This window comes from Pogona vitticeps, chromosome 2 (assembly GCF_051106095.1).
Source record: "Pogona vitticeps strain Pit_001003342236 chromosome 2, PviZW2.1, whole genome shotgun sequence".
Lineage (NCBI taxonomy): Eukaryota > Metazoa > Chordata > Lepidosauria > Squamata > Agamidae > Pogona > Pogona vitticeps.
In genome coordinates this window covers 13,384,841-13,412,570 of record NC_135784.1, presented here as the reverse complement: position 1 = coordinate 13,412,570, position 27,730 = coordinate 13,384,841, and the positions used below count along the sequence as shown (strand labels likewise).

The following is a 27,730-nucleotide window of genomic DNA, read 5'->3' as shown; positions in this document are numbered from 1 at the left end:
AAAGGAGGAAAAGATCAGGAATTCAACTTCCATGAATGAATGGAAGGGAAGGCGGGTTTTAATTAACACAAAGCTATAACTGCCACATCTAACTGCTTTAACAATAAAATCACCCACAGAGAGGAATGTTAAAAATGAACATCTAAATCTGGAAAAGACATGGATAGGAAGGTCAATGTTTTCTGGGGAGAAACAGAAAAAGCAATTTTTCAGCTGCCTTGTGGCGCATCTAATGTTAACAACCACCCTCTCTCAATCAGTTTACTGTACAATAAAACAACTCTCTCAGATCTGGCAGGCACCTGCAGTGTGCCCGTCTTCTGGAATTGCTCTCGCACAGTACCCCTTTTTCTCTGGAATCACTTTTCTTCATTTACTAGTTCTTACTGAAATCAAAATATAGTGCCGTAGAATGCCAGGTTGTTGGGAGGGGCTACCAAGTTTTTCCCAACGAATGCCACAGCCCTGCGGCCTCTTCCATGCCCAAAATTGTTGCCCTTCAAATATGCTGGATTACAGCAATCACCACCTCCAGACCATGTGGCCAAGGATGATGGAAGTGGCAGTCAGCACCCTAGAACTGCACCATGCCGAATGAAGTTGCCACAAGACATGGAAACCAGGAACTTGTGCCAAAGGAATTAAGAAAAAGTGGGTTAGGGGATTGGACGGGAAGCAGGCGATAGGGAATTTGAGGGACATACAAGAGGTGCCACCAGGCAGATCTTCTGTGAGAGACGTCCAAGTCAATAAGGCAGCTGGACTCCTGCTCTTCTGGCTGCCAGGGAGCCAAGGCAACCAAGGTCCCAGCAAACTTTCCATGAATGTGGTGTCTTCCCACATGAGAGGAGGGGACTGCGCTTTTCATTCCCACGTTCCCCGCCCGCCTTTCTTTAATTTATGAACAGCAGTTTCACTATAAGATGTGAAGCAAACTGAAACTGAAACCTCCGTCACACATCACGGGAGGAATAACTGACCTAAACGCAGAAAGAAGAAAGATCTACTCACTTAATGCTGTTCTGTAGCCATCTTGCAATTTCCCTGCAGAGACAGAATCAGAGAGTTAGAGCTGAAGGCCGTTCCCAGAGATCATCCAAACCCACCCCCTGGAGGCAGGAAAGGTGGTTTCATGGGCTCCCATAGAACCCTATTGCCACTGGCCCCTCCTTCTAGGACAATTGTCAGCAACCATGGCTGTCTCAGATGTTGCTTAACAACTTCCATGATCCTTTGCAACTTTTCACAGTAGCCAGGCCTGATGGGAGTTGTACTCCAACAACATCTACAGGGCCACAGTTGCCTCCCGCTGCCTGAGAACAACCCTGACATGCAACTCAGGTCAGCACGGAAATAACAGAATCATGAATTTGGAAGGGGCCTCGAAGGCCATCGAGTCCAACCCCCTGCTCCGTGTTGGGATACAAATCAAAGGATATCTGCCAAGTGGTTGTCTAGTTTTCTCTTGAATGCCTCCAGTGTTGAAGCACTCACCACCTCTTCGGGTAACTGGTTCCACTGTTGCACTGCTTTAACAATAAGAACCTTTCTTTACTGTTCAGCTTTCAGACTGGGAGTACAGTACTATATATTTGTATATGGCCTTGATCTCTTGTAACACATCATTATACTTCATGATCTTCTCAAATTCCTTCACTGCTTACCCATCCGAGTCCCAATATTCTTCTGATGTCTTGGCTGCAGTCTCCATTTGGATTGATGATTGGTATACAGTGGTGCCCCGCATAGCGAGCGCCCCGTTTAACGACAAATCCGCATAGTGATGCGGATTTTGCGATTGTAAAAGTGATTGCATTGCGACGTTCTCAATGGCCAAAAATCGCATTGCGATGATCGGTAAGCGTTTCGCTTACCGATCTTCGCATTGCGATGTTTTAAAAACAGCTGATTGGCAGTTCCAAAATGGCCACTGGAAGAAAAAATGGCCGCCTGCAGCATTTTCGGTCGGTTTCCCTCACATACCGGGTGGCGAAAATGGCGGTCATATGGAGGATTTCTGCATAGCTGTGAGTTTATCCCCCATAGGAATGCATTAAATGTGTTTTAATGCGTTCCTATGGGGTTTTTAGTCCCGCATAGTGACAAATCCGGATAGCGACAATTTTTTCAGAACGGATTATCGTCGCTATGCGGGGCACCACTGTATAAAATCTTGAGAGTCCCCTGGACTGCAAGGAGAACAAACCTATCCATTCTAAAGGAAATCAACCCTGAGTGCTCACTGGAAGGATAGATCCTGAAGCTGAGGCTCCAGTACTTTGGCCATCTCATGAGAAGAGAAGACTCATTGGAAAAGACCTTGATGTTGGGAAAGTGTGAAGGCAAGAGGAGAAGGGGATGACGGAGGATGAGATGGTTGGACAGTGTCATCGAAGCAACCAACATGAATTTGACACAACTCCGGGAGGCAGTGGAAGATAGGAGGGCCATGGAGTCACGAAGAGTCGGACATGACAAAACGACTAAACGAAACGATATAAAATCTTTAAAAATATCAATTTCTTCTTGGTCATCATTGAAGTTGTACAGTTCTTCTCTAATCATCATTTTGTCTTCTTAATCACAGAATAGTGTAATTGGAAGGGGCCATCAAGCCCAAGCCCCAGCTTGATGCAGGAATACAAATCAAAGGATAACTGCCAGATGGTTGTATAAGTTTAATACCTCCAGTGTTGAAGCACTCACCTCCTCTTTGAGTAACTGGTTCCATTGTCATACTGCTCTAACAGTAAGATGTTTTTCCTGACATTCAGCCTAAATTTGGCTTTCTGAAACTTCAGCCCATTATGACATGTCCTGCACTCTGGGATGACTGAAAACAGATCCTGCCCCTCCTCTGTATGACTACCTTTCAGGTACTTGAAAAACGCTATCATGGGAAAGAGGAGCAGACCAGAGACACTCATGATGAGCCCTGATAGAAGAGGTAGGAAGAGAGGCCCTATGACTCCTCTCAATCTTCCCCCTGAAGGGAGACTCCACAGGAAAACGCATCCCTCCAACCCCACAGCAACCTCCCAACCAAGGCATTTACTCCCTGACTTACTGATGTAGACACAGGCGACAGCAATCCCAGCCACGATCAGGAGAAGAAGAGCTACTGCAACGACGCACCCAAGAATGAGCCCTAAGGTGGAAACTGTATGAGGAAAAAGAATGAAATAATTGAACAGGTACCCAGAACCACCTTGCCCTGTTAAGGTGGAGATGGAAACTGGTCAAGGGAGTGGGAAGCCCACAGAGTTAAAAGATGCTAAGTGTGAGTGCAAGACAGAGACAGGGATTCAAGGGAGAGTCCTCTCCCCAGAACTGCCTGCCAAATTTTCACATAGGACTGAAGTGTGAAGTTTATTGGGGGACACTGGAGTTTTTCATCTTTTCCTCACATATTTTCAATGGGTTTTGGATTATTATGTTAATATCTATAATTGTTTAATTCACTGTATTTTTATCTGCAGTCTTCATTTAAATGTCCTTCAACCTGTCTCAAGTTCCTTTAGTAAGAAACCAATACATTACAATATTATATTATATTGAGGAACCGGATTGGATTTCATGAGGTTTATGCTAAAATAAAATTAAAGATTCCACAATTTATTTTTATTTTCTTGTAATTTGCAAACACATCATGTGATCACATCCATTTAGGCTTGCAGGTGAAAAGACAGCAAGCAGGCTGTGATCACGACACAGGAAGTTGTGTTTAGAGGGAAGGAATTGCCAAAAGGGCTACAATGGCATTTAAAAACAACAACAGAATTCAAATCACATGTTTTTGGCAGCTATGTGCGTACTGATGTGGCTGGAGATGCTGCAGAGAGACTCTTGAGTTTGACTCCTCCCTTGGTGAATAGCCCCCCCCCGAAATCCATCCGGCTGCCCACACTCCTCCGCCCTTCTTGCCACTCACCAGGCACCTCCCAAGCCAAGACCAGAGGCTCCTCCAGGCTGGCATGGTCCATGTGGCACCGGTACCGGTCTCTCTCCTTGGGGTCGATCTCGATGCTGAGCCAGGCGTGGTAGGTCCCGTCCGGGTAGGGGGCCACGCTCCTGTGGAAAGTGCCTTCCTGCAGGACCTCTCCCTCTTTCCTCCAAGTGACGTCAATCTCCTTGGGGTAGAAGCCGTAAGCCTGGCAGACGAGGGTCTCCCTGTCATCGTAGCCCTCCTTTCGTGTCACCTTCCCCACGGGAGGATCTGCAAAAAACAGCAGGGTTGTTTCTTGTGCCTGGCAGGACAGTTGCTTGGCTTTGATCCCGTGGATCTCGTCTGTTCTTCCCCACAAATCCCTCCCCCGGAGGACTCTTGGGAGATTTTCTTTTACAGCGAAAAGGAAGGGAATGAGTAGAGCTTTTATCCTGAAACGATCTGAAAAGACTCAGGTGCAACAATTCACGCTTCTGGGAACTGGCCAGGGCAGCAGCCCCAGAGACTGGGTGCAAGAGGCAGAAAAAAATACCTTGTAGCCGAGGTATTTTCCTCTTATTCACTATAGTAAATAAAGCAGGAAATCCCAGAAGAGAGCAAGAAACATTTACAGTCACCTGAGTTGCTCTCTAAAAAATAAATAAGTGAAATCTAACATAGCAGATTTACTTGGACTAGAGATACCTTAAAGTTTTTTACGAGCCAGAATGTCAAAAGACGGTGGGTGGTGGGATTTTTTTTGTTTGTTATTTTTGAAGGTTTTGGGTGCAACCGCCTGGGCACAAGTCCCGCTGTCTGGTCTGCTCTGGGAAGGGGCAGCTTTGCTCCTTCTGACGGCAACCACAAAACGTGAGTGTAGGCCCAAACCAGCTCATCTCCTGATGGTTTCTACCTGCACCCTTTTGAGTCCATGTCAGGGGCTACTCTTTATTTTTTTTAGGTGCAGGTGGGATCGCTCCATTTGGCTTTGGTTCCAGCAGATGCGATCACTGGGATGAAAGCCAAACTGGAGAGATTGCTGTCAATTTCGCACCTGCTTTCAATTTCACAATATCATTAAGTGGCAAAATATGACATTTATTTTTTAGTATTTCTTTTAATATTTTTAATACAGTATTTTCAGACCTTGGATAAGTGAATCAGCGGATATTGATCAAGCGGATGTGGGTCTGTAAAATACTGTATTTTAATTAGTGTACAATTTAATTGCTTTTAATGTTTAACTTCTTATGTTTTTAATTCTATTCTTTTAATTTTGTGAGCTTCCTTGGGTCCCCTTATTGGAAGAAAAGCAGCCTATATATAAAACAAATACAGTGGTGCCCCACTTAACGATTACCCCGTTTAACATCGCTTCACGATGTGTTTTTTTGTGATCGCTACTGAATGAGGAAAATCCGCTTCATGATGATCGGTTCCCTGCTTTGGGAACCGATTTTTCGGTTTACGACGATCTAAAAACAGCTGATTGTCGGGTTTTAAAATGGCTCCCCGCTGTGCAAAATGGCTCCCCGCTGTTTTCAGGACGGATTCCTTGCATTGCAGGCACCAGAAAATGGCCGCCCTATGGAGGATCTTCGCTGGACGGTGAGTGTGACAGCTGCAATGACGTCATCTGCCTATCATGGTTATGCTGGAACCCATCTGCCTATAGCAGAGCAGGAGGTGGGACTCCAGGAGGTGGAGCTGTGTATATAAGGGGGGGGGGAGTGAATGATGTGAGTTTAGTGGAGAGTTAGGGAGTTAAGAGTTATGGAGAGTTAGAGTTGAGAGTTATTAAGAGTTAAGGTCTGAGTGATAGTGTGTATGAGGGGATACTTTATTATTACTGATTGCCTTTTTATTTTAGTTGATAAAGTGATTTACCATTCCTTCTGTTGTTATCAATAAAATACAAGTTTTTATTTTTAAAATCATACAATTTGTCTGAAGAGTCTTATGAAGGAGTGGTTGGTGGCAGCGTAAATAAAGTGTGAATGAGAGAGTGTCCTGACCATTGTGACGTGAAAGTGGGACGTCACAACGTAAATTGGTGCCAGCGTGTGGGATACGAGTCGTCCAGTTGTCCAGTTGTCCAGTAAAGCCTTGGCTAAAGTGGCAAGAGCAAAAGGACTTCAGTTAGGGTCACCTGAAGTGGAAAGTGTGGGCATCTCTAGGATTTGACTCAAGGGGAGCAAATCTAGTGGAGAAGCACTTAAGCTTCAGAGTGGAAAACTGATTTATGAGCTCTGTAGTGGCCATTTTGTGAGGGAGAGTAGCCCCAAAGCAGAGACTGTGGCGAGTTGGTCAGAGTGTCCTGAGTTAGGTGAACTCTGAGAGGACAGACCAAGCCCAGCAAAGCTGAGGGATCTCCATTTGAAACAGCTCCAGTGAGTGGAGAGAGCTGTGGTGATTCTAAAGGCAGCCAAAGGCAGTAATATAAAATAAGTATCCTTAGTTGGCAAGAGGCCCAGAAAAGGGGAAAAGAAGACGACATAGAAGCTTAGTTACAGTTTCTAGTGTCAGATCAGCTGGAACACACTGCTAATATATATCAGACCTTAACACAGAAAGGAAAAAAGTATTTTAAACAGAGGCTTGGAAATAGTCAGGAGCCTTTTGTGTAAGAAACATGCCTTTGAAGAGCAGTAAAATGGCTGAAAGTGAGCCTAAATCTCCAGAGATGTCTGAGGGAACTGGAGAGGTGATTGATGGAGAAGGGGACAGATTTACCTCAGAGCGGGAGGAAGAAATTAATGGGGAACAGTTATCAGAACTGAGGAAAATTCAATTAACCCAGGAACATGAATATAGAAAGAGACAATTGGAAAGGGAGGCCAGAGAAAGAGCTGAAATCAGTCAGGCAGAGGCAGATGCCAGAAAAAGGGGAATGGCCATGAGGATAAAAGAGATGGAACTGAAACACAAAATTAGAATGGCACAATTAGAATTAACATTCCTAAATAAGAAAAATAACAATTTATCAGTTGAAGAAATTTCGGAAAGAGAAAAGTATGAGGCTCAGGCCAGAGGAAGGAATTAATGGGGAACAGTTATCAGAACTGAGGAAAATTCAATTAGCCCAGGAACATGAATATAGAATGAGACAATTGGAAAGGGAGGCTGAGAGAGAGAGAATTGCCCTAGAGAAGGAGGAAAGAGAGAGACAATTTGAACTGGAGAAACAGCGTATAGCGTTGGAGATAAGAAGAATGGAATTACTGAACCAGAACAATAATAATAATAGGGAATATGAGGAGAGCCAATTATCAAAAGCAGATTTAAAGAAATTTCCATCCTATAAACAAGGGGATTCAGTTGAAGCGTTCCTTACAAGTTTTGAGAGAGCAGCCTCAGATTTTTCTCTCAGAGAAGCAGAGAAAATGGTAGTTCTAAGGTCTCTGATTAGTGGGAAAATGGCAGAAATATATGCTGATATGCCAATAGAACTCAGTAAAGATTACTCAGAGTTTTAAAAGTTGGTTTTTCTTAGATTTGGCATTAATTCAGACCACCTCAGACAGAAATTCAGAAAGCTCACCAAGAAATCAGATGAAACTTTCACACAGCTGGGTTATAACTTAGAGAGATGTTTGGACAGGTGGTTGGAACAGGAGAATGTACAGACTTTTCAACAGTTAAAAATATTGTAGGTTTGGAGCAGTTCTATTCCTTGCTTCGTGGTGAACTTAAATATTTGGTTCAGGAAAGGAAACCTACTGACATTAGACAGGCTGCGCAGATTGCTGATTTTATTTCACAAATAAGGGGGCCTGTAAGTTATGAGGAAAAAGGTATGAGGAAAACATGGGACCCAAAGTACTCCAAAGAGCCAGGTCAGGGTCAGGCTAAAATGTGCAGCCATTTTGTGGGTAAAACTTCTGGGCAGAGCCAGTCCAGGAACCAGATTTTGGAGGGAAAAGAAAAATCAGAAAAGTTCACTAACAGAGGCTCATGGGGAGATAAAATTTGCTTTGCTTGTCAAGGCAGGGGACACATTGCTTCCCAGTGTTTTAACACAACTCAAAAGAAAGAAATTTCTCCTCAGAAAGTGAATTTGAAAGAGGCAAAGTCTGTGTATTGTATACAGAACAGCCAAATGAGTCCCTCTAGAGATAGCCCTGTTGCCATGGGAACGCAGCCAGAAACAGCAGCTAGCTCTTCAGAAATGGATACTTCTAATGGCCAGAATACAGAATATGAGGATCTGCCAATAGCTGAAATAAGACATTGTTTGTACATTCAGATAAATTCTGAGCTACTGGAATCAGCTGGGGACAGGATAAAAATTTTAGGACAGAATTACACTGCTTTAGGAGACACTTGCTCTCAAGTTTCGATCTGCCACTCTGATATTGTACCTCAGGAATGTATAATTCCTGATCAGAATATGACTCTCAGAGGAATTGGGAAGGAGTTAGTGAGCTTGCCTGTGGCAGATGTTTTAGTTGATTATCAAGGATGGCAGGGAGTTTGGCGAATGGGGGTTTCTTCTCAAATTCCTACACCTTGTCTTATTGGCACTGACTTAACAAAGCATGTCAAGAGTGCCTTGGTGATTACGTGATCACAACCTGAACAAAGGGAAGCTAGTAATGGTACTGGCTCTCAAGAACAAGAAGAGAACATACCCCAGGCTGAGGCGTTTTCGTTAGAAATACCTCAGAAAAGTGTATTTGCCAGGGATCAGCAGACCCCACTTTAAAAAGCTGTTTTGAAAAGGTGGATGACAAAGAATTAACGCTTGAATGTCCTGAACGTTTCATTATAAAGTGTGGGTTGTTCTATAAGGAAAAACTGATTAATATGGCAAAGGGAGGGCCTGAGATTAAAAAGCAGTTGGTTGTTCCTGATAAATATCGCCCTATGCTGCTAGAAAAGGGACATGCAGACATTTTCTCAGCTCATTTGGGGATAAATAAGACCAAACAGAGAATAGCCCAAAACTTTTATTGGCCTAATATGGGAAAACATATTAGGAGTTTCTGCCAGAGATGCGTTGTATGTCAAAAATAGGGACATAACCGTGACAAGACAAAAGCAAAGCTGTGTCCTTTACCAGTAATTTCAACACCTTTTAAACGTCTAGGAGTGGATATCATAGGTCCATTGCCCACAGTCATTAAGCGAGGGAACAGATTTATTTTAACCATTGTGGACCATGCCACTAGGCACCCTGAGGCAATTCCTTTACGAAACATAGAGACCCAGACTGTAGCGGAGGCTTTAGTAAATTATATGAGTAGAATGGGTTTCCCTTCTGAGATTATCACAGACTTAGGAACCTCTTTTACATCCAGACTTATGAAAAGGTTATGGCACATCTGTGGGATCAGACACCTCGAAACTTCTCCTTATCACCCAGAATGTAACGGGTTAACGGAAAGATTTAATGGCACACTCATCAGGATGATCAAAGCTTACTTACAGGAGAATCCAAATAATTGGGACCAAAAGTTACAACTACTCTTATATGCATACAGATCAGTCCCACAGGAAAGTACTGGTTTTAGTCCTTTTGAGCTATTATTTGGGGAGACACGTAAGGGGACCACTAGATTTAATCAAGCAGAATTGGGAACAGTGTATTGAAGATGATCCCCACGATGTAGTAACTTATATTGATTCACTAATGAACTACCTCAAGAGAAATATGGATTTGGCTGTGGAAAATTTAACAACTAAAAAGGCCAAACAGAAACAGTGGTATGACAAACGAGCACAAGAACGTCAATTCAACCCAGGGGATGAGGTTCTTAGGCTGAGACCCATTAAGGGGAACAAATTACAACTTAAATGGGATGGACCATATAGAGTGATTCAGAAAAAGAGTGACCTTAATTATATTATTGAGGATGATGGAAGTTTAGGCAGGAGGGTTGTTCATGCCAATGCCCTTAAGCCCTATTATAGAGAAACGAACCAGGTGCTGTTTGCCATGAAAGCTGCTGATAAAGAGGAACATGAGTTACCCTTCTGGGAAGGGAGGGGTCAGCAGGAGTTTAATCCACAAGATGTGCAGATCAGCCCTAGTCTATCCAGTGAACAGCAGAGTAGTCTTAGGACTCTGGTTACAAAATATCAAGAAGTTTTCTCAAGCAAGCCTGGTGTTGCCAAGGGAGTGCTACACAGGATTGACACAGGGAATGCTTCCCCTCAATCTGTAACACCATATAGAGTAACAGGTCCTTATGTAGAGAAAGTGCGCAAAGAACTGGATGAAATGCTGAAAGACCAAATTATTGTACCCTCTTCTACTGCTTGGTCAGCCCCGGTAGTCTTAGTGGACAAGCCGGACGGTTTCATCAGGTTCTGCGTGGACTACAGAAAGTTAAATGCAGTAACCAAACCTGATGCGTATCCTATGCCCAGGCTTGATGACCTAATTGAAACCATTGGAGGTTGCAGATTCATATCTTGTCTGGACCTAACGAAAGGGTTCTGGCAAGTAAGAATTGACCCAAAGGACCAAGAGAAAACCGCATTTTGTAGTCCATTTGGTCTGTTTGAATTCCGGGTTCTTAGTTTTGGCCTGCGAAATTCACCAGCTACATTTCAAAGGCTCATGGACAAAACTTTGCAAGGGCTCAGTGCATTTACTGTGGCTTATATCGATGACATTGGGGTATTTAGCAACACATGGCTAGATCACCTGTATCATTTAGAGATAGTCTTACAAAGGCTAAAAGACGCTGGGTTAACCGTCAAAGCCAGTAAGTGTCAGCTAGGTAGCACTGAAATGAAATACTTGGGTCATAGAGTTGGAGGAGGTCTTATCAAACCCCTAGAGGCCAAGATAGATGCAATCCTTAAATGGCCCAGACCTAATACCAAAAAGAAAGTGGGATCCTTTTTAGGTCTGGTAGGGTACTATAGAAAGTTTATACCCTGCTTTAGTGAAATTGCTGCACCATTGACGGAGCTAACGAAGAAAAGGAGCAGTGGCCGTGTTTCCTGGTCCCAGGACTGCGAGGTGGCGTTTGGTCGGCTGAAAGAAGCTTTAACCAACCATCCTGTGCTGCATGCTCCTGACTTCAGCAGAGAGTTTATCATCTATACCGACGCATCCAATGCCGGTGTTGGAGCGGTGCTGTGTCAACAAGATGACGACGGAGACCAACAACCTGTGTCATACCTAAGCAAGAAGCTGAATCCAAGTGAGAAGAACATGTCTACCATTGAGAAGGAGTGTTGGGCCATCGTTTTTGCAATTAAGAAATTGAAGGCCTACATCTGGGGTCGTCATTTTACCTTGTGCACTGATCACTCACCTCTAATGTGGCTAAGGACAATGAAAGCCCAGAACAGTAAGCTGATGAGGTGGGCGCTTCTCTTACAGGACTATGACTTCGAGGTTAAGGTGGTTAGAGGAACTCTGAACTGTGTGGCTGACGCCTTATCCAGAAGACCAGAAGACAACGGATGAACTTATATGGACATTTAAAGTATATGTGAATGTAAATGGTTATATTATGTGTTGAAATGTCGAGTGTGTTTTCAATGCATTATTATATGTGCTTTTATTGTTTAAAGTAAGTAGTGGTAAGTATAGGTATGTTTAGAAATGTGTTATTTTATGTGTGTTATTGAAATGTTGTAGATAATAATGTAATTTGCTTGCTGTTGTTTTGTGTTGAAAAGCACTATAGCTTTTCATCACAAAACAACTTATTAAGGGGGAAGGTATGTGACGGCTGCAATGACGTTATCTGCCTATCATGGTTATGCTGGAACCCATCTGCCTATAGCAGAGCAGGAGGTGGGACTCCAGGAGGTGGAGCTGTGTATATAAGGGGGGGGGAGTGAATGATGTGAGTTTAGTTGAGAGTTAGGGAGTTAAGAGTTATGGAGAGTTAGAGTTGAGAGTTATTAAGAGTTAAGGTCTGAGTGATAGTGTGTATGAGGGGATACTTTATTATTACTGATTGCCTTTTTATTTTAGTTGATAAAGTGATTTACCATTCCTTCTGTTGTTATCAATAAAATACAAGTTTTTATTTTTAAAATCATACAATTTGTCTGAAGAGTCTTATGAAGGAGTGGTTGGTGGCAGGGTAAATAAAGTGTGAATGAGAGAGTGTCCTGACCGTTGTGACGTGAAAGTGGGATGTCACAGTGAGGTATTTTGCCTATTGGAACGCATTAACCAGTTTTTAATGCATTTCAATGGGCTTTTTACTTTTGCTTGACGATTTCATTCTACAGCGATTTTGCTGGAATGGATTATCGTCGTCAAGCGAGGCACCACTGTAGAAGAATAATTCAAAGGCAGACCACACATCTCTGTGGACTTAAGCAACACTATTTGAACCTCTCCCATTAAACCACCCTGGATCCCAAAGTGGAAGAAGAACCTCCAGGGAATTGAGGGATCCTCTTTCTTTCCCTGGGAAACTCAGGGTGACCCCACTTTTGCCCTCCTCAACCCCACAATCTTCTGCCATCATCCTCTCTCAAGTGCTGGGAGGCAGGAAGGGGGAAGGACCAGGAGCGTCTCTTGGAAACCAGAAAGGCTCCTGGGGAGGGTTGTTTGTTTTATTTTTTGTGTTGGTGGGTAGGAAGTCCCAGGGGAGGTGGAGGGAGGAGGAAGAAGGCAAGACTTTCCTGAGAGCCAAAGGCAAGTCAAGGACTGGGAGGAATGGCAAAGGCAGGCAAGGAGTTTTATTGATTTATTCATTTAAAATATTTGTCTTGCTTTTCTCCCTGAAAGGACCCAAGGTGGTTTTGTCTGGCCTGGGAAGGATCAGGCCCACCCCCTCCCCACCTCCCAAAAGCCACCTCATTGGGAAGAAGGCAGGACGGGAGGAGGGGGCTGTGCTGGTGGAGGAAGGGGTACAAAATGCTTGATTCTTGATACCAAGGAAAATATGTAAAGAAGTATCAGACAACCAGAACAACAAAACACACACACCCTGAGGTGAGGAGGGAAACCCAGCCACCCACCCATCCTGGCTCAAGCCACATCTGTTAGGTTTTGACTCCTGTAGATTTTTAGTTCAGGAATCTGGGTGAAGGAGTCAAGTGAACAAATTTATATAAAATAATAACTTAGCCGAACAGAAGCCATCTTGCCTCTGTAACTTGCTTTGCTACAAGAATGTGTAACTTACTATATCTAGCAGACTGAGCTGCATCTATTTACTTTTGCTTTTTTTTTCAGCTGAAAATAAACAAAAATATATCAGATGTCCTTGTCCCTAGTTAACTGAAAACATATCAATGACAAGTTAATATCCAGAAATTAGTTCTGGTACCCTTCATGAGCATGTCTCCAAAAGCGAATCTCAGACACATAGCCACAGACAAATGCACACATTTGTAAGGCCACACACACACACTTGTGATGGTGTGGGAACCGCTGCTGGAGAGCCAACCCCAACTGCGGTTGTAAAAAGGGAGAAATCTCTGATAAGAAATACACTGCAGTCTTTCGTTTCGTTGCAAAGCATGCCACCGGTGATCACCAGGAAAAATGTCTTCCCTTCACGCCCGGGTCACCTCTATTTATTAAATATGCACATTTGCATAAGATAGGGTTTTGCCCAAATAGGCGTTGAGTGATTATCAATTTTAAGACATCCCATACTTGCGCAGAGAAGAATAACAGAACAATACATGATTATGCCAAACACCGCTGGTGTATCCCTTTGCAGCCGCAAGATAGAGCTCTAAACTAAAAAAATTCTCATATGATGGTTTGAAGGCGGTTTGGTCACAGGCTCCCATGGCCTTTTTTGGGTGCCTGGAGGATCTCCCCAGGAAGTAACTGGGGGGGGATCTCCACCTGTCAAGGAGAAGGAATGTCTCTCCCTCCCAAGGCCCCACTCTCCCCCCCCTAATTTTCCTCCCCCCACCTTGTCCTCCCTCTGCCCACGTTCCCTCACCTCTCCTTAGCAGGCTGTCCTTCCCGTTCTCCAAGTATCTCTGCAGCCACTCAGTGCAAATCCCCTCCAGGTAGGCCTTCTGTCTCTGGGCAATGGCCGGATCCTTCTCCCACTTCTCTTTGGTGATCTGGGCCTTGGGATCGGCTGCCGTCCAGGTGAGGGTCTGCAAGTCGAAGCTGAGGTAGTCCCTCCCATCGTAGGCATCCCGGATATACCCTCGTTTGCTCCCGTCCTCCCTCAGCTCACAGCTGTACATCCACTGCATGGAGTGAAATCCTGGGGTGTGAGGAATAGAGAGAAATGTATTCGCGAAGGCTTTCACGGACAGGATCTAATGGTTGTTGTGGGTTTTTCGGGCTCTATGGCCGTGTTCTGAAGGTTGTTCTTCCTAACGTTTCACCAGTCTCTGTGGCCGGCATCTTCAGAGGACAGCACTCTGTGCTCTGGTGTACAAGAGCACAAGCACCAGCAGAATTTAAACAAAAAAGAGGAAACTGTGTAGCTCAACAAAACTTGGTTCCCAGCTCTCAAAAATACAGTGTGCAAAAGGTCAACGAACTCTACCCAGCCACAAGGACAGGGGATCACTACACACAAAAGACCAGCTAATGACACCCATCAACCACAGTGACAGATAATCTCTTCTCCTTAGCACAACAGTACACCCACAACAAGACACAGTAATCACCCATCTGCAGAAAAAGACAAAAGCCTGTCTCACAGCCATAAATACTGCACTCCCAAGCCAAATACACCAATCAAAGAGAGGAAGTGGATGAAACTTTTGAAAAACAAATTTCAGGGTTTTCAGAGACATGACATGGTAGTGATGGGAGATTGCAGTTTTCCAGATATATGTTCCGAGGCAAATTCTGCCAAGTATGGCCCTTCCAAGAAATTCCTGGCTTGCATGGCTGATAATTTTCTCCTAGAAAAAGTGGAGAAAGAAACTAGAGGATTTGCTAGTTACTTGATATTGACAAACAGAGATGACTTGGTGGGGGAAGTGGCAGTAAAGGGGAACTGTAGGTGAGAGTGACCATGTCCTTCTAGAATTCTTGATTTCAAAGGAAACCAAAGCAGAGTGTAGTCACACACTTCTGCTGGATTTTTAAAAAGCCAATTTTATCTCAGAATAATTCCACACTTCAAGAAGGATGAGATATAGTGGCGATATAGATTGAAGAGGGAGAAGCCAGGACCAAAGTCGAATGGGACTTTGATAATAGAAGCGTCTTCGGTTATTGAAGGAAGAATAAATCTTTGGGAGCAACGGACAGTAAATCATCAGCTCATCAGCGAGAAGAACTCAACAGAAGACAGAGGGCCTAAGAAAATCAGGACTGGAGTTATTAAAGGACTACGATGGGTTTTTTTTTTAGACTGACTCCCTGTTTGATGTTTAGTCTGGACTTTCTTTTGGCTGGACTGTGTGGATTTTGATAATATCGCTATAATATCTGGGCAAGGAGGCGAGGACATACAGTGGTGCCTCGCATAACGAGTGCACCATTTAACGATGAATCCGCATAGCAATCTATTTTTTGAGATTGCTAATGCGATCGCATTGCGATGTTTTAATGGGCAAAACATCGCATTGCGATGATCGGTAAGCATTTCGCTTACCGATCTTCGCATTGCGATGTTTCTAAAACAGCTGATTGGCGGTTTCAAAATGGCCACCGGGTGCCAAAAATGGCCGCCACAACCATTTTCGCGCGATTTCCTCACTTACCGAGGGCGTGAAAATGGCGGCGCTATGGAGGATCTTCGCATAACGGTGAGTTTTCGCCCCATAGGAACGCATTAAACGAAGTTTAATGCGTTTCTATGGGATTTTCCCACCCGCATTGCGATGTTTCCAGATAGCAACGATTAATCCGGAACGGATTAACGTTGCTATGTGGGGCACCACTGTACCTAGGGGAGGTTTATGATGAGGGGTTTTGTTTTGTTGATAAAATAGTGGAATCAAAAAAAAAATTATACAAACCATATGTATTGGAAAGATGGAAATGACCTCCGAAAATGTTAAATATCAACGGTTGGGAATTTTGCTAGATAAAGAATGGCTGGTTACCATGCAAATGACAATAATAACAGGATTCCAGCAGGTAAATGAGCACCTCAACCATGTAGAAGATCTGATGAAAGGGAAACCATCAGAGGTCAAACAACAGATAAAGGAAACTGTATTAACTCCAGAACAGTCTTTATTGAGAGCGATGCCAGGTCACATAGACAAGATTAAGAGTTACCCTATGAGCTACCCAGCTATAATAGTCAGAAAAGGTGATGTTAAAAATCAGACTACTGTCCTGGATTTAATTTTATCTCCCCAAAACTGGAAGAAAATAGAGGCACAGAAGAGAAGGGTACTGAGAAAATATGGGAAGTGCTAGAAATGGATATCTTTCCAGACAGGCTGAATGTATGTCCAAGACAGAAGGAAACTGAAAGAGGGGATGTATTTCATAATTGGTCTCGATTTACTGATAGAGTTGGAATAACTTAGATTTAAATTAAAACATGAATATAAGCTGATATTTAGAGGATACCCAAACAGTGTGTGTGTGTGTGTGTGTGTGTGTGTGTGTGTGTGTGTGTGTGTGTGTGTGTGTGTCTGTGCCATACATGGGGGTGTCTTATACATGGAAAAATACAGTACCTTGGGAGTTGGTGAGTGCGGTTCGAAAGCATGCAAATGCGTGTAGATTAATAGGGACCACCTCGGTGGGAAGGTAACAGCGTTCCATGTCTAAGTCGCACTGGCCATGTGATCACGGAAGATTGTCTTCGGACAAAACGCTGGCTCTATGGCTTGGAAGCGGGGATGAGCACCGCCCCTAGAGTTGAACACGACTGGACAAAAATTGTCAAGGGGAACCTTTACCTTTACCAACACTGGAGACTTCAAGAAAAACTTGGATAATCACCTGGCAGATATGTCCTGATTGGATTCCTGGTTTGAACAGGGGGTTGGACTTGATGGCCTTGTAGGCCCCTTCCAACTTCACTTTTCTAGGATGCTATGATTCTAAGGGCAGAGGGGTGGTCCCACATGTGGGGTGACCCCCGTCCCTTGCCACCTCTGGGCCCCTAGAAAAGAGGCCCAGGAGGGAATCCTTATCACATTTGTGGGGCAGAGGCTAAGAAAGAGCAACTAGGGAAGAAAAAAAGGGGGGAGGATGGCTGTTAATGACTCATTGGGCCAAAGAAGGGACTCCCCTTCTCACAATCACCCCATTTTCCAACCCACTGACCCAAACTAGCTCTCCAGGTGCAAAGCCTCCCCACCCTCCATAGCCCCCCATTTTATGCATCTTCCCCAACTCCACGCAGCCCCATTATACAGACCGAGCAAACTCCCCCTCCAGCTCTTGTGGGTCAGAAACACTGCCATAAACAGCCTGTCCCAAGCCATCCCCAAAGGGCCTTCGGGGGGGTCTCTCTTGGGGGGACTTTAATCCCTCTCAGCCCCAAACCTGGCTACAATTTCTGGCACACCCCCTTTTCTGCTCCCCTCCCTCCAAAAATGATATTCTATGGGGGCACCTGTGGTTTGGGGGAGTCCTTAGAAAAGAAAGTGGGAGGTTGTTTCCCTCTCCCTGCTCAGGCCAAGGAGGATTCAGAGAACAAGGATCCTTTTTCCCTTCCCCACCACCTTCCACAAAGAAGAGGGGTGGCCATCTTGAACCTCAAGAGTCCTCCACCGCGACTAACTCAGCTGCTGCTTGGAGGGAGAAAAATCCAGGGACTCTGGAGCTTCTTCTTGGAAAAGGGGCTCCATCTTGTCTGGGGGAAAAGGGCAGAGAGTTTGGAGCTGGGGGAGAAGGGGATCTGCTTTGCCCCAGTGCAAAACTTTCATGCTCTGATCTCATTGCAGTCAACCCCCACCGAAGGGGGCTGGCTGGTCCCAACATAAAATGCAATTGCAGTCCACTGATTCCCTGAATTCTCCCAAAAACATACATTTGAAAAGATAGGGGGAAAAGAGTCTGTGAATTGGGACTTTGCTTTGGAGAAAGTTAGAGGCCTCCTTTCACATGGATTATGTATTAGGAGTATTGTTAAGAAACTCTCTCCTTCCAGCTTTTAATGATGCTGTAAAGTTGGGCACGGCCCAGTTCACCATGGTTGCCCGTGAGCAGACACTTGATGCCCCCTGGCCTTCCTCTCAAGGAGCTTCTGGCTATATCTGTTTGCCCCACCCCACCCCTGCAATGTCCCCTATTTCCAGTCTGGTGGAAAGCTGAACCTTTGCAATAATTCAGGCAAGGGAATATAAAGGGAAGGTGTGAAAGTGGGGGTTTCACACATACAGCTGACCTGTGAACACTTAAAAACAAAGAGCTGGAGAATGTTATTGTGATTTTCGGGTGAGCTGGCTTCTACTGTATTCTGTGTGTTTAGTCGTTTAGTCGTGTCCGACTCTTCGTGACCCCATGGACCAGAGCACGGCAGGCCCTCCTGTCTTCTACTGTCTCCCGGAGTTATGTCAGGTTCATGTTGGTTGCTTCGCAGACACTGTCCAGCCATCTCATCCCCGGTCGTCCCCTTCTCCTCTTGCCATCACACCTTCCTAACATCAAAGTTTTTTCCAAGGACTCTTTTCTTCTCATGAGATGGCCAAAGTACTGGAGCCTCAGCTTCAGGATCTGTCCTTCCAGTGAGCACTCAGGGTTGTTTTCCTTCAAAATGGATAGGTTTGTTCTCCTTGCAGTCCAGGGGATTCTCAAGAGCCTCCTCCAGCACCACAATTCAAAGGCATCAATTCTTCGGCGGTCTGCTTTCTTTATGGTCCAGCTCTCACTTCCATACATCACGACAGGAAAAACCATAGCTTTGACTATTCGGACTTTTGTTGGCAAGGTGATGTCTCTGCTTTTCAAGATGCTGTCAAGATTTGTCATCGCTTTCCTCCCAAGAAGAAGGCGTCTTTTAATTTCAGGGCTGCTGTCTCCATCTGCAGTGATCATGGAGCCCAGGAAGATAAAATTTGACACTGCCTCCATATCTTCCCCTTCTATTTCCCAGGAGGTGATGGGACCAGTGGCCATGATCTTAGTTTTTTTGATGTTGAGTTTCAGACCGTTTTTTGCACTCTCCTCTTTCACTCTCATTACAAGGTTCTTTAATTCCTCCTCACTTTCTGCCATCAGAGTGGTATCATCTGCATATCGGAGGTTGTTGATATTTCTTCCAGCAATCTTAATTCCGGCTTGGGTTTCTTCCAGTCCAGCCTTCCGCATGATGTATTCTGCATTTAAGTTAAATAAGCAGGGTGACAATATACAGCCTTGCCGTACTCCTTTCCCAATTTTGAACCACTCAGTTGTTCCATGACCAGTTCTAACTATTGCTTCCTGTCCCACATATAGGTTTCTCAGGAGACAGATAAAGTGGTCAGGCACTCCCATTTCTTTAAGAACTTGCCATAGTTTGCTGTGGTCCACACAGTCAAAGGCTTTCGCATAGTCAATGAAGCAGAAGTAGATATTTTTCTGGAACTCTCTGGCTTTTTCCATAATCCAGCGCAAGTTAGCAATTTGGTCTCGAGTTCCTCTGCCTCTTCGGAATCCAGCTTGTACTTCTGGGAGTTCTCAGTCCACATACTGCTGAAGCCTACCTTGCAGGATTTTGAGCATAACCTTGCTAGCGTGAGAAATGAGTGCAATTGTACGGTAGTTGGAGCATTCTTTGGCACTGCCTTTCTTTGGGATTGGGATGTAGACTGATCTTTTCCAATCCTCTGGCCACTGTTGAGTTTTCCAAACTTGCTGGCATATTGAATGTAGCACCTTAACAGCATTATCTTTCAAGATTTTAAATAGTTCAACTGGAATGCCATCACCTCCACTGGCCTTGTTGTTAGCCAGGCTTTCTAAGGCCCACTTGACTTCGCTCTCCAGGATGTCTGGATCAAGGTCAGCAACTACATTGTCTGGGCTGTCCGGGATATCCAAATCTTTCTGATATAATTCCTCTGTGTATTCTTGCCACCTCTTCTTGACGTCTTCTGCTTCTGTTAGGTCCCTCCCATTTTTGTCTTTTATCATGTTCATCTTTGCGCAAAATGTTCCTCTAATATCTCCAATTTTCCTGAACAGATCTCTGGTCTTTCCTTTTCTGTTATCTTCCTCTATTTCTTTGCATTGTTCATTTAAGAAGGCCCTCTTGTCTCTCCTTGCTATTCTTTGGAAGTCTGCATTCAATTTTCTGTAACTTTCCCTATCTCCCTTGCATTTTGCTTCCCTTCTCCTCTCTGCTATTTCTAAGGCCTCGTTGGACAGCCACTTTGCTTTCTTGCATTTCCTTTTCTTTGGGATGGTTTTCGTTGCTGCCTCCTGGACAATGTTACGAGCCTCTATCCAAAGTTCTTCAGGCACTCTGTCCACCAAATCTCAGGCACTCTGTCCACCAAATCTAGTTCCTTAAATCTGTTCTTTACTTCCACTGTGTATTCATAAGGGATTTGGTTTAGATTATACCAGAGTGGCCCAGTGGTTTTTCCTACTCTCTTCAGTCTAAGCTTGAATTTTGCTATGAGAAGCTGATGATCAGAACTGCAATCAGCTCCAGGTCTTGTTTTTGCTGACTGTATAGAGCTTCTCCATCTTTGGCTGCAGAGAATATAATCAATCTGAATTTGATATTGCCCATCTGGTGATTTCCATGTATAGAGTCGCCTCTTGTGTTGTTGGAAAAGAGTGTTTGTGATGACCAGCTTATTCTCTTGACAAAACTCTATTAGCCTTTGTCCTGCTTCGTTCTGAACTCCAAGGCCAAACTTCCCTGTTGTTCCTTTTATCTCTTGGCTCCCTACTTTAGCATTCCAGTCCCCTAGAATGAGAAGAACATCTTTCTTTGGTGTCAGTTCTAGAAGGTGTTGTAAATCTTCATAGAATTGTTCAATTTCAGTCTCCTCAGCAATGCTGGTTGGTGCATAAACTTGGATTATTGTGATGTTGAATGGTCTGCCTTGGATTCGTATTGACATCATTCTATCATTTTTGAGATTGTATCCCATTACAGCTTTTCCCACTCTTTTGTTGACTATGAGGGCTACTCCATTCCTTCTACAGGATTCTTGCCCACAGTAGTAGATATGATAATCATCTGAGCTGAATTCGCCCATTCCTGTCCATTTTAGTTCACTGATGCCCAGGATGTCGATGTTTATTCTTGCCATCTCCTGTTTGACCACCTCCAGCTTCCCAAGGTTCATAGATCTTACATTCCAGGTTCCTATGCAGTATTTTTCTTTACAGCATTGGACTTTCCTTTCACTTCCAGGCACGTCCACAGCTGAGCGTCCTTTCAGCTTTGGCCCAACCACTTCATTAGCTCTGGAGCTACTTGTACTTGTCCTCCACTCTTCCTCAGTAGCATGTTGGACACCTTCCGACCTGAGGGGCCCATCTTCCAACGTCATATCTTTTAACCTTTTCTTTCTGATCATGGGGCGTTCTTGGCAAAGATACTGGAGTGGCTTGCCATTTCCTACTCCAGGTGGATTGCGTTTAGTCGGAACTCTCCACTATGTCCTGTCCGTCTTGGGTGTCCCTGGACGGCATAGCCCATAGCTTCTCTGAGTTACTCAAGCCCCTTCACCACGACAAGGCAGCAATCCATGAAGGAGTCTACTGTATTAGCCAGCCCATAATGGAAGAACCGCTAGTCTTGTGGTCCAGTCATCGCAGGATGGAAGCAGGATGCTGAGGTGTGTGTATGACTGCGAAGGGCACATGTGAAAGAGGACCTCTGCCAGAGTTGGGTGCTTATCTGTTATCTGGGTAGAGTGGGCGGCATATAAACAAACAAACAAACAAACAAACAAACAAACGAATATATATATATATATATACACACACGTTGAGCCATTGGGATCTGTGGGAACTGGGGCTTCAGTGAGTCCCCAAACTCCAGCTTCCCACGTCTCAGTCAAAAGGGAAGAGAGGCAGAAGTCCCTTTGCACAGTCCACGACCCAGAACGACAGCCCCCCATTCACTCCGTACGCCTGTGTCCGGCGTGGCCCTACTCCAGGAAGTCAAATGCCGTTGCCTATGAACAAGTGGAGAGTCTTGAGGGCAGAAGAGAAAACTTCAGATAGCTGTCTGGATGCCTCTGTATCCTATGTGCTCATTATGTGTGGCTGTGCTGATCTGACTGTCTTTGGGTATCCTCAAATCCATGTAAGTGTCTTCTAGACTCTAGAGCAGAGGTCGTCAACCTCCGGTCTGCAGTCCAGTGTCAGTCCATGGCCTGAGCTGGACCGGGCCGTGAAGATAGACTTCCCACCCCACCCCCACAAAGGCTGTTTGCGCCTGTGCACACGCGCCCCCGCACAAGTGCTGTGCTGCCGTTCATGCATGCGCACGAGTGCAGGGGTACCCCACCTTTCCCAGCTGATTCATGAGGTGAAAAAGGCTGGGGACCTCTGTTCTAGAGGGAAAAAAAGCTCCAATTTTACATTCGTGCTGCACAATAATCTCCATGTATCATCAGGAGAAGTAACTCCTGACATGGTGGCGCTGTGGGCTAAACTGCAGAAGCCTGTGCTGCAGGGTCAGAAGACCAAGCAGTCGTAAGATCGAATCCACGCGACGGAGTGAGCGCCCGTTGCTTGTCCCAGCTCCCGCCAACCTAGCGGTTCGAAAGCATGCAAATGCAAGTAGATAAATAGGTACCATCTCGGTGGGAAGGTAAACAGCGTTCCGTGTCTAAATCACACTGGCCGTGTGAGCACGGAAAGATTGTCTTTGGACAAACGCTGGCTCTATGGCTTGAAGAGCAGGATGAGCGACTGGACAAAAATTGTCAAGGAGAACCTTTACCTTTACCTTTTTAACTTCCTAGTACTGTATGTTTTGTAAATGAGTATCAGAAATTTTTTATGTCAACAGGAAATGAAATAATGTTTAATTTTCCTTTCAAAAAAGTTGTGGATTTGCCTTCCTCTCTTCCACTGCACTCCTCATCTCTTCCTTTGTCCAGAAGGAAGCCCCATCCACCAGTGAGAATCATTCGTTTTCGGAATTACAAGACATTTGGGAAAGCATTTTCCTTTCAGGAAACAGTAAGAGGCATTTGAAAAATAATCACAGAATTGACTATAGGTTGCAGAAGATTATATAAAAAACATTTTTGTGAGGTTTGGAGCCATTGTTTAAGATAGAAATCAGAACTGTAAAGGTAAAAACAAAAAAGCAAAGTGTGCTGCTGATAGCACCTAAAACCCTCTCTGGAGTTTTATATTTTAATTATGCAGGTTGCACGTTGGCCCCCACCCCTAAGAGCTGATAGAAGGCTGAGTCAACCTTGAGCTGGCTACCTGAATCCACTGAAAATTGTGACTGCAGTTTTAATCATTGTGCCATGAGGCTCCTTTAAATAATTTAAATTTCCAAATGACCCCAAACGTGGCACAGGGCAAGCCCAATGTAGGAACCAGTTCTTGTTCCCCTCCTATCAAGAATGGCTTCCAAATTGTTATACTGCCTGGTCATTCAGGATCAGAGGTAGATTCCCCCATCATTCGGCTCTCCAAAAAGGACTGGCTGCTGAATTCAGAAGGAATCTCACTCAAAATCTGTAGCTCTATATTATCTCCCAGGCCTCAGATCTTCCCACTTCCCTAAAGCAGCAACGGGAATATTGTCAGGATTTTTGTTCTTTTGGTGAACAGGGAGTTATATTTTTAATATTGTAATGGAAGTGCAGAGTCACGAATGTAGAGTAAAAGCCAATGTAATGGCTAACAGCATATAGGTAAAACAATGTGATGTAATGCTTGATTGTTAAGCAAGACCAGCTGTAAATGGTGAAATGTGATTGGTTGTTCTGGGTATAAATGTAACAGAGACAGAATAGACCTTTGCCACTCAGCAATAAGTCTGGTGGTCATTTTGCTTCTATGTCATTGTTCTGAACGGTGTTATGCCAAATATATACAGTGGTGCCCCGCATAGCGACGTGAATCCGTTCCAGGATTAACGTCGCTATCTGGATTCTTCGCTATGCGGGGGGGAATCCATAGGAACGCATTAAATTCCGTTTAATGCGTTCCTATTGGGGAAAAACTCACCGGTAAGCGAAGAATCCCCCATCCGGCCGCCATTTTTGCCGCCTCGGTAAGCGAGGCGTGAAAACACTGCGGGTGCCCATTTTCCCCCAGCTGGGCGGCGCTGAAGCCAGCGCCGCCCAGCTGGGGGGAGAAGGTTCGGAGCACCCATGGTGGACGCTTCCCCGGAGGTTGCTCTGAAGCTAGCACCGCCCAGCTGGGCGGCGCAGGCTTCAGAGCAACCTCCGGGGAAGCATCCACCAAGGGCGCTCTGAAGCCTTCTCCCCCCAGCTGGGCGGCGCAGGCTTCGAAGCAACCGCCGGGGAAGCCTCCCCCGCGGTCGCTCGGAAGCACCCGCCGGTCAGCTGGGGGGAAATGGGGCAATGCGCAATGCGATCGCTTTTGCGATTGCAAAATCCGCATCGCTATGTGGATTCGTCATGAAACGGGGCGCTTGTTATACGAGGCACCACTGTATTGCCATGTATATATATGTAGCCATATCTAATATACTTTACTGTATTATAATCACTAAGAACTCTCTCATGTCGTTTTCTCCCCACACCTAAGTCTCTAAGTCTCTTACTTTGCTAAATTTAAGTGGGAGGAATGGAAGCAGTCGTGATAAGAGACTCTGCATAATTAGTGTCCTTAAGTTTCAAGGCTTGTCTTTCAAACAGAGTGCTCTTGCCAAACTTCACATTCAACCAGACTCTTAAGAAATTTTCTTGAGGCCAGAGCCTCATTAAGCCTCTGAAGTTTTTGCCCCATGCCAACAAATATTTCCAACATGGAAAAGAAACAGAAATAGTAGTTCCTGCAACCACCAGCGTCATCACTTCCCATCCTAGGCTGAACAAGATGACTCAGAAAGTTGTGCAAAAAGATCATTAAAAAAAATCAAAGGGGCGAAAGATGGACAGAAGTGACTGCCCTAAAGAAACGATAGCCAGTCCACACAGATGGGCCCGCTTGGGGCTCATAGCCACTGGCGTTTGACCTGCTGTCAAGAACTGATCTTGTACTGATGACACTACTGTTTTATTTGATGTCCACTTGACTTTGAGAAAGGAATATGATAGTCCAAGGGCGGAGCATCTATACCTTGCCCACAACTCACCTCCACTCTGGTTGTAGCGATTCATTGCAGTCATCAGATATTCTCTGAATAGTGGCTCATTTTCCTGCAACGTCTTGGTGTTCCACTTCACGAACTGGGGATCCTCCTGCACCACCTTCTTCATCCATGGGGCTCGAGGTTGCAGCTGTCTTGTGTTGCTGTCATAGGAATAGTAAACCTGGTCGTCCACATATACCACTCCACTGAAATAGGGCAGCCCATGGCCAGTTTCTGACACTGTTGTGAAGAGGGCATGAAAGGAGTGGGAGGAGCCACCTGAAAAGGAAGAGAGGGGAGAAGTGACATGGTCCTTGCTGATGATACCCCCCAACACACACAGTTATCTGAATATTCCCCCCCCCATTATGCATCCATTCCTATTTAAGAGGTCCAATAGTGTGGGTGAGGCAAGCAGTTCTGCTGGTGGAGAAGGGCAAAGGAAGCAGGGAAGCCAAGCTCTATTTCAGGAGGGATCCCTGGAGAATTACAGGAGGGCAAGGAGGGAAAGGAGGAAAGAAAAGCAAGGCAGAATATTAGCGACACCCTCTGTGGAACAGGAAGGACCAAATGAAAGAGATCTGGCATGGGTGAGAGGAAGGAAAATACTGCCAGTCTGTTGCTGTTGTTCTTCTTCTTCCCCACCTTCATTTGCAGCTTATTTTGTTCAAAATAAAGCACTGTGGAGTTTTAATTTAATTTCATTTAATTTAAACTATTTTAACCCACCTTTCTCCTTTAAAAAGACTGGCTTACAACAATTAAAATACAGTATTTAAGCTAATAACAATGCATATATCGTACTAAAAGGATCAATTTTTTTAAGGAGAAAGGAGGGGTAAAAACAAACAAACAAACAAACAAACACAGACACACAGACACACAGACACATACAAAAAGGTGTGAAAACAATACCAGTAGAAGACCAAAAAACATACGCAATGCAGTAAGGTGTAACAACTGTTTTTTTAAACCCCACTTGGCAGCCATTCACTCAGAAAAAACTTGCCTGAAGAGCAAAGATGGGCCAGTCTGGCCTCCAGTGGGAGGGAGTTCCAAAGTCTGGGAGCAACAACAGAGCACACCCTTTCCTGGGTCCCCATAAGGCACACCGGTGAGGGTGGTGGGGCCAAGAGAAGGGCCTCTCTGGCTGATCTTAACAGCTGGGCAGGCTCATAAAGGGGAGATGTGTTCCTTAAGGTGGCCTGGGTCTAAGCCCTTTAGGTCTTTATAGGTTTGAACCATCACTCTGAATTGCGCCAGGAAACGGATCTACAGCCAGCGAAGCATTTAAAGACTAACATTAACTAACAGGGTCATCTTTGTTGACATGATTTTTTTTTCTCTCTACCAAACTAACAACACTAACAACTAACAAGTAACATATACAAAATATGCCTTTTTTGGGAGTATTACAGTTGATGGATGGAGAAGAATTAACCCATTTAAAAGACACTATACCTTTTCCTCAGACAGGCATCAAGCTGATTCATCTAGTTATCAAAAACTATTATTAGAAACTTAAAAAAAGTTGAAATCCTACCAAAAATCATAGGAGATCATAATCCTATAAAGATAACATGGAGGAAGAAAGGAACTACAAGGAGAAGATGGAGACTAAATGATAACTTACTGATGGAAGGGGATGTTCTTAAAAAGTGCAAAAAAAGACCTGGAAGAATTTTTTAAAAATAAATATGACCTATGAACTCCCGATAACAAATATTTGGGACACAAGCAAAGCATATATGAGAGGAAATCTGATATGCACTCCAATAAAAAAGGAGAGAGAAAGCAAAACAATAAAGTTAATAGATAAAATCTACCCATCAACAAAAAGGCAACAAACAAATAATGAGAGAAATAAAGAAGCTTAAAGCTCAACTGGATCTTTTACAAACTGAAGAGATGCAAAAGAAACTTATTTCTCAAGCAGAAATATTTTGAACATGCAAATAAACCAGGTTGATTTTGGCACAATTTTCAGAAAGGAACTGGAGGAAAAAAGAGAGGCTACTCACCTGTAACTCTATCTTACTCTTCAAATGGTCATCTGTGATTTTGCACGATAGGGTTTAATCTGTGCTTGTGCAGAAGTTTCCGGAATATTCTAGAGCTTTATCACATGTTCACCAGGACCACCCCCAGTACACGTGTGGGGGGGGGGGAAGAAATGCTTCTGTTTCATCTCCAGGAAAGGAATTTACTGCAGTTGTCAGGCTGTCTGCTTGTTTTGCAAAGCCTGCCTGATCCCAGGGGCTGGTTTAGCTGAAAGTCTTCGCTGCAGAGGAAGCCCTTTTACTCAGGCAGAGATTGAAAAGCGGCCACCAAAGCGGGGTGGGGGCCGAGGGCTGGGAGGCCCCAACAAGCTCGGTTTTAAAGAGCTTTCTTCCGCTTTCTGCCTTCTTTGCGTTCCTCGGGTTCAGCAACCCACATGTAGAGAAGGGGGAGCTCAGTGTCCAGCCACAACCCTCCACTTCAGCAGGCAGGGAGCAGGTTTAAAGACACTCACCCCACAATCACGCCACAGAAGAATGCTGTGGTCTCTTTAAATCCAGGCTTGTTCGGACCTCCCAGCCCTCGGCCCCCACCAAGAAAAATGCCTGCCCACTGGAGGCGGAGGGGGGAGGAAGAGAAGGCGAGCAGCCACTGCCGAACCAGCAGCAGGAGCGGCACCAACGACAGCAGTCGCCCCGGGCCATCGGCCACTAGCAACCTCCCCGTTGCAACCGACTGGTAC

The 27,730-nt window shown here is 44.7% G+C and overlaps 1 protein-coding gene across 2 annotated transcripts in view; it reads right to left on the bottom strand.

Moving 5' to 3' along the window:
• The window catches only part of LOC110070238 (H-2 class I histocompatibility antigen, Q10 alpha chain-like), a 49,355-nt gene that overhangs the window by 10,661 nt on the left and 10,964 nt on the right, over nt 1–27,730 (bottom strand). Inside the window, exons 1-6 of one of the 2 annotated variants that reach the window (XM_078387892.1) lie at nt 27,012–27,546; nt 24,994–25,269; nt 13,810–14,085; nt 3,932–4,216; nt 3,068–3,160; nt 1,012–1,044 (exon numbers count right to left, since the gene is read on the bottom strand). In XM_078387892.1, the coding sequence (XP_078244018.1) occupies nt 1,012–1,044; nt 3,068–3,160; nt 3,932–4,216; nt 13,810–14,085; nt 24,994–25,117 (811 nt within the window). In that variant the 5' untranslated portion in view covers nt 25,118–25,269; nt 27,012–27,546. Of the gene's footprint in view, nt 1–1,011; nt 1,045–3,067; nt 3,161–3,931; nt 4,217–13,809; nt 14,086–24,993; nt 25,270–27,011; nt 27,547–27,730 lie in introns of those variants that run through there. The other variant, XM_078387891.1, reaches the window with a different exon arrangement.